The 6000-nt window shown below is 32.5% G+C and overlaps 1 protein-coding gene across 6 annotated transcripts in view; it reads right to left on the bottom strand.

Moving 5' to 3' along the window:
• Positions 1-418: 418 nt before the first annotated feature.
• Positions 419-6000, bottom strand: part of ADAD1 (adenosine deaminase domain containing 1) — a 51052-nt gene continuing 45470 nt past the window's right edge. For all 6 annotated transcript variants that reach the window (XM_008969475.5, XM_055111807.2, XM_055111804.2 and 3 more), the window contains exon 12: positions 419-560. In XM_008969475.5, the coding sequence (XP_008967723.1) occupies positions 447-560 (114 nt within the window). In that variant the 3' untranslated portion in view covers positions 419-446. The remainder of the gene's footprint in view (positions 561-6000) is intronic.

Here is a 6000-nt window from a genome sequence, read left to right as displayed (position 1 = left end):
TCAAAGTTTGTTGAATTCATCAATGAGTACAAATCATTATTTTTATTCTTGACTTCCAATATTTAATTTTTAAAAAACTGAGTGAGATGCCAGGATACAATGTTGAATATGGTAGCCATATGGACAGCTTTAAAGCAAAAACTTAAAAGGAAATCTCTATTAAACTACAAAAAGGAAAATGGCTTTACAATATCTGTCAAAATAAATACAAAATGGCTACATATTCAAACAGGTAAGTCCTTTTCCGAGAAAATGAAAAAGTAAAAAGCCCTAATGTTTCAATGTAATTTGGCAGGAATATTTAGAAATTTTCAGCAATCATTGCACATTGCTGAATAAGACTCTGATTCTGAAAGTTGAAAACCATCAATATTTTAAAAACATTTTTACTAGTCAAAACACACCAAACAATACAAGATTTTTAATGTGATAATGGATTGCCTATTTCACATGTTAAATTGCTCTATGCAGGGAGATTTCACAATCCAGGATCCATAGCCATGTTGTTGTAAGTAGGATTTCAACTTACATTTAGCTTCTTGATAGGAGGCAGACATACACTAGAGAAGAAAGAAAAAATGAATTATAGAAAATAGGCAGCATTTGATTGCTGAAAAGTAGCCCCAATACTGTTTCTTTAGCTTGAAATTTAAAAAAGTTAATCAAAGTCTTTTTAAATTCCTATATTTTAATATTTTTGAAGCTAAAAAATTTCCTTCCCAACACTCCTAAAGAGCAATTATTCTCCTTTTTTTTTTTCCCTAAGAGCCAAGGTCTTGTTCTGTCATGCAGGTTGGAGGATGGTGGCATGATCACTGAATTCCTGGGCTCAAGCCATCTTCCAGCCTCAGCCTCCTGAGTTGCTAGGACTACAGGCATGCACCACCATGCCCTGCTATTTTTTTTTTATTTTTTGCAGAGGCAAGGTCTTGCATGTTGCCTAGGGTGGTCTTGAACTCCTGGCCTCAAGTGGTCCTCCCACCTTGGCCTCCCAAAGCTCTGGCCAGGCATGAGCCACCACACCTGGCCAGTTTTTCTTCTTGTTCTTTTTTTTTTTTTTTTTTAACATTTTAAATTAAAAGATTAATCATACTAATTGCAGAAAATTTGAAAAACAGACAAAATATAAAGAAGGAAATAAAAATTATCGGTAATCACAAAACTCGATGGTGGCAGATAAAACTAATGGTGGTAGATAGCCACCATTAATATTTTGGCGAATTTTCATTTTTTATAAATGAAAATATAAATGAACTTTTAACAAGCTGGTTTTATTGAGATACAATTTACATACCATGAAATTCATCCATTGTTAAGTGCATTGTTTGGTGTTTTTTAATGAATTCATAGAGGCATGTAAATATCAGCATAGTCCAGTTGTGAAACAAATCCCTCACCTCTAAAAAGTTCCACTGTACTCACCTGCAGTCCTGGTGCCAGTACCAGCCCTAAACCCAGACAACCATGAATCTACTTGCTGTCTCTAGAGTTTTGCTTTTTCTAAAAAATTCATATAAATTAACTAACACAATAAGGATCCTGTTATGTCAGGCTTCTTTCAAGTTCATTTACGTTGTTTCATGTATCAGTAGCTTGTTCCTTTTTATTGCTGATTAATATTCCATTGCAGGGGTATAATATTCCATTGTAGGGGTATAACACATTTTGTTTATGTATTCACCAGCTGATTAACATTTGAATTGCTTCCAGTTTTTGGCTTTTCTGAATAATGCTATTATAAACATGCATGTAAATACCGGTGGAATTGCTGATCACACATTTACCATCTTAAGAAAATGCCAAACTGTTTTCCAAAGTGGCATTTTCTCATAGTCTGTAGTTTGTATTTTCATTTTCTTAATGATGAATTTTGAAAAGCAAGCATTTTATTTTGGAGTCAAATGATCAATTTCTTTTTGGGTTATACTTTTGGTATCACATCTAAGAAATCTTTGCCTAATAATGTAAATATTTTCTAATTTATATTTAATAATGTAAATATTTTCTCATATTTTATTTGAAAGTTTTATAGTTTTAGCTCTTACAGTTAGATCTAAAGTCCACTTTGAGTTAATTTTTGTGTATGACTGACATAAAGATCTAAGTTAATTTTTTGTTTTACCCACACATATCCCACCATTTCAGCACTATTTGTTGAAAAAATGATTCTCCCATAGAATTGGCACTTTTGTACAAAAGCAATTGATCATATGTGTATAGGTTTATTTCTGTTTCACTGATCTATATTTCTATTATTACATCAATACATTGTCTTAATTACTATAGCCTTATTGTAAGTTTGAAAGTAGGTAAGTTTTCCAACTTTCTTCTTTTTCAAAATTCTTTTGGTTCTTAAATGGCCTTTGGATTGCGCTGGGTGCGGTGGCTTACACCTGTAATCCCAGCACTTTGGTGGGTGGAGCACTTGAGGTCAGAAGTTCGAGACCTGCCTGGCCAACATGGTGAAACCCCATCTCTACTAAAGATACAAAAAATTAGCCAGGCGTGGTGGCGGGTGCCCGTAATGCCAGCTACTCGGGAGGCTGAGGCAGGAGAATCACTTGAACCCAGAAGGCAGAGGTTGCAGTGAGCCGAGATCATACCATCACATTCCAGCCTGGGTGACAGAGCAAGACTCTGCATCAAAAAAAAAGGCCTTTGGATTTCCATATCAATTTCACAATCAGCTTGTCAATTTCTACACAAAACCCTGCTGGAACTTTAATTTTGCATTGAAACTATAAATTAATTTGGAGAGAAGTGACACCTAACAATACTGTTTTCCAATGCATGATGATGGTACATCTCTCCATTTACTTAGGTCTCCTTCAATTTCTCTCAACTATGTTTCATCATTTCCAGTGTACAGGTCTTCCATTTCTTTTGTTAAATTTATTCCTCTGTGTTTACACACGAACACACACACACACAAATGTACACGTTTGGTGCTATTGTGAATGAAGCTGTTTTCTCAATTTTTTGAGCATTCATTCCTAGTATATAAACAATTTATTTTTCTATATTGCTCGTATATCTTGTGACCTTGCTAAAGTCACATATGATCCAGTTGTTTGTTTTTGGTAGTTGCCAAAGTATATTTTACCTACAAGATGATACAATTTAGGAATATTTCTTCATCCTTTACGGTATAGGGACCTTTTAATCTCTTTTTCTTTCCATGCTGCACTGGCTAGGACCTAGAGAACAGTGTTGAATACAAGTGCTGAGAGCACACATTCTCGCTTTCTTCTCCAATCTTGAGTAGGGAAAGGAGTTATTCAGTCTTTTCACCATTAAGCAGAATGTCAATGGTAGGCTCTTCATTGATGCCCTTTATGAAGGTGAGGAAGTTCACTTCTATTCCTTGTTTGTTCAGTGTTTTTATTGTGAATGGGTGCTGGACTTTGTCAAACGCATTTTGTATGTCTTTTGAGATAATTATACAAATTTTAAACTTGAATTTATTCATATGGTGTGTTACATAAAATAATTTTCTGATCTCAAATCAACCTTGCATTACTGGTATAAACCACCTTGGTTGTGGAGTATAATCCTTTTTGTATGTTGCTGAATTTGGTTTGTCAATATCTTGCTAAGGATTTTCACATTTATTTTCATGAGAGAGATTGGTTTGTAGTTTTCATTTCTTGTAAGGTTTTCTTGCCCACTTTTGTTACCAGGGTAACACTGGACCTGTAAAATGAGTAGAGAAGTGTTTTCTCCTCCATTTTCTGAAAGAGCTTTTGTAGGATTTGTATTATAGTTTGCTTATATGTTTGACAGAATTCACCAGTGAAGTCATATATGTGTCTGAGATTTTCTTTAGGAAAATAATTTAATTAGTAATTTGATTTCTTAAGTTCTATTTGGATATTCTATTTTTAAGTCAGTTTTTATGATTTGTGTCTTTCTAGGAATATGTCCATTTCATCTAATGTGTCTGCTGACAAACAGTTGTTCATAATCCCTTATAATAATTTTAAGCTTCTTAAGGTCTGTAGTGATGACCATTTTTTTTAAAATTCCAGATTTTGATAATTTGTGTTATCTGTTATTTTTTTCTTGGTTAATCTAGCTAAAGGATTACCGAGTTTAACTTTTTAATGAACCAAATTTAGATTTTTTCCTACTATTTTTTTCTATTTTCAATTTCACTGATTTCTATTCTGATTCATTACATTTCATTATTTCCTTCCTTCCACTTACTTTGATTCTGATTTGCTCTTCTTCTGGCTTCTTGAACTGGAAGCTCCAATAACTGATTTTTAAGATTATTTTCTAACACAAGCATTTAAAGCTATACATTTCTAAGTACTTATTTATATAGTCATTCCTTGGTATCCATGGGGAATTGGTTCGAGGAGCCCCTAGAAATACCAAAATCTGCAGATGCTCAAGTCCCTTATATAAAATGGCATGGTATTTGCATATAACCTAGGTACATTCTCTCATATACTTTAAATCATCCCTAGATTATTTATAATACCTAATACAATATAAATTCAATGTAAATAGTTGTTATACTGTATTTTATTTGTATTATTTTTATTTTTGTATTTTTTTTTTTTAACTTTTCCTTTTCTTCCCCCAAATATTTTCGATCCATAGTTGGTTGAATCTGAGGATGCATAACTTATGGATACAAATGGCCACCTGTATTCCATAAATTTTAATATATCACATTTCACTTCCACTTAGTTCAAGATATTTCTTAGTTTTCCTAATAATTTCTTCCTTGAACCATGAGTTATTCCGAGGCAAGTTAACTTCCAAATATATAGCAATTTCTCATATTTCATTCTGTTCTTGATTTCTAATTTAATTCCACAGTGGTTAGAACAACTTGGCATGATTTTAATCCTTTTAAGATTACTGAGACTTGTTTTATGACCTATGCTGAAGAATGCTCCATGTGGGCTTGAAAAGAACATATATTCTGCTGTTGTGTAGAGTGTTTTCTACATGTCAGTGAGTTTTGATTGGTTGGTAGTGTTCAAATATCCTATATTTTTACTGATTTTCTGTGGAGTTGTTCTATCAATTACTGACAAAGGAGAATTAAAACCAACTACAGTTGCTGAATTGTCTATTTTACTTTACAATTCCGTCAGATTTTGCTTGTGTATTTTACGGCTTTGTTGTTACACCCACATACACATATCTTTCTGATGTATTGACCTTTTTACCACTGTAAGATGTTGCTCTTTGTCTCTAGCAATATTTCTCCTCTTCATGTATATTTAATATTAATATAAACATTCCAGCTGTCTTGTTATCATTTACATGACAGGTCTTTTTTCATCCTTATAACTTGCAATTTATTTGAGACTGAATTTAAAATGTGTTTGTTGCAGACAGCATATATTTGAATCAGGCTTTTTTTTAACCCAATCTGACAATCTGTCATTTGACTGGAGCAGTTAGTCTACTTTATTGTAATTATTGATATGGTGAATTTATATCTGCCATTTTACTATTTATTTCTCACATCTTATGTCTTTTTACAATTTCTCTTCTTTTTCCTTACTGTCCTATAGTTTAAGAAAAATGTTTTACTGAACTATTTTAATCCTTCTATTGGTATTTTATCAATAGTTTTTCATTTATTTTCTTCATGGTTACATTAGGAATTACAATATACCTCTTTACCTTACATATTTGATTTCAGATTCATACTGGCTTATGGTAAAACAGCAACTTTATTTCAATATAGAGCGATTTCTTACCAAATCCTTTGTTATATTGTCATATATACTGCATCTAAGTCATAAACTCAACAACACAGTGTTGTTTTAAACAACTTTTTAGAAAGAAAATAAGAGCAAATATATAGACATGCACGCACACATACTCATAGGTCTCATGTTTATCCACATAATTATCATTTTCAGTATTTATTATTCCTTCCTGTGGATTTGCTATCATCTGGTATAATTTTTTCCAAGCCTCAAGTACTTTCTTTGGAATTCCATTTAGGGAAGTACTGCTAACAACACATTT

The sequence above is a fragment of the Pan paniscus genome, chromosome 3, assembly GCF_029289425.2.
Source record: "Pan paniscus chromosome 3, NHGRI_mPanPan1-v2.0_pri, whole genome shotgun sequence".
Lineage (NCBI taxonomy): Eukaryota > Metazoa > Chordata > Mammalia > Primates > Hominidae > Pan > Pan paniscus.
Note: the sequence above shows the minus strand (reverse complement) of the source record. Positions and strands in the feature narration are given on the sequence as shown.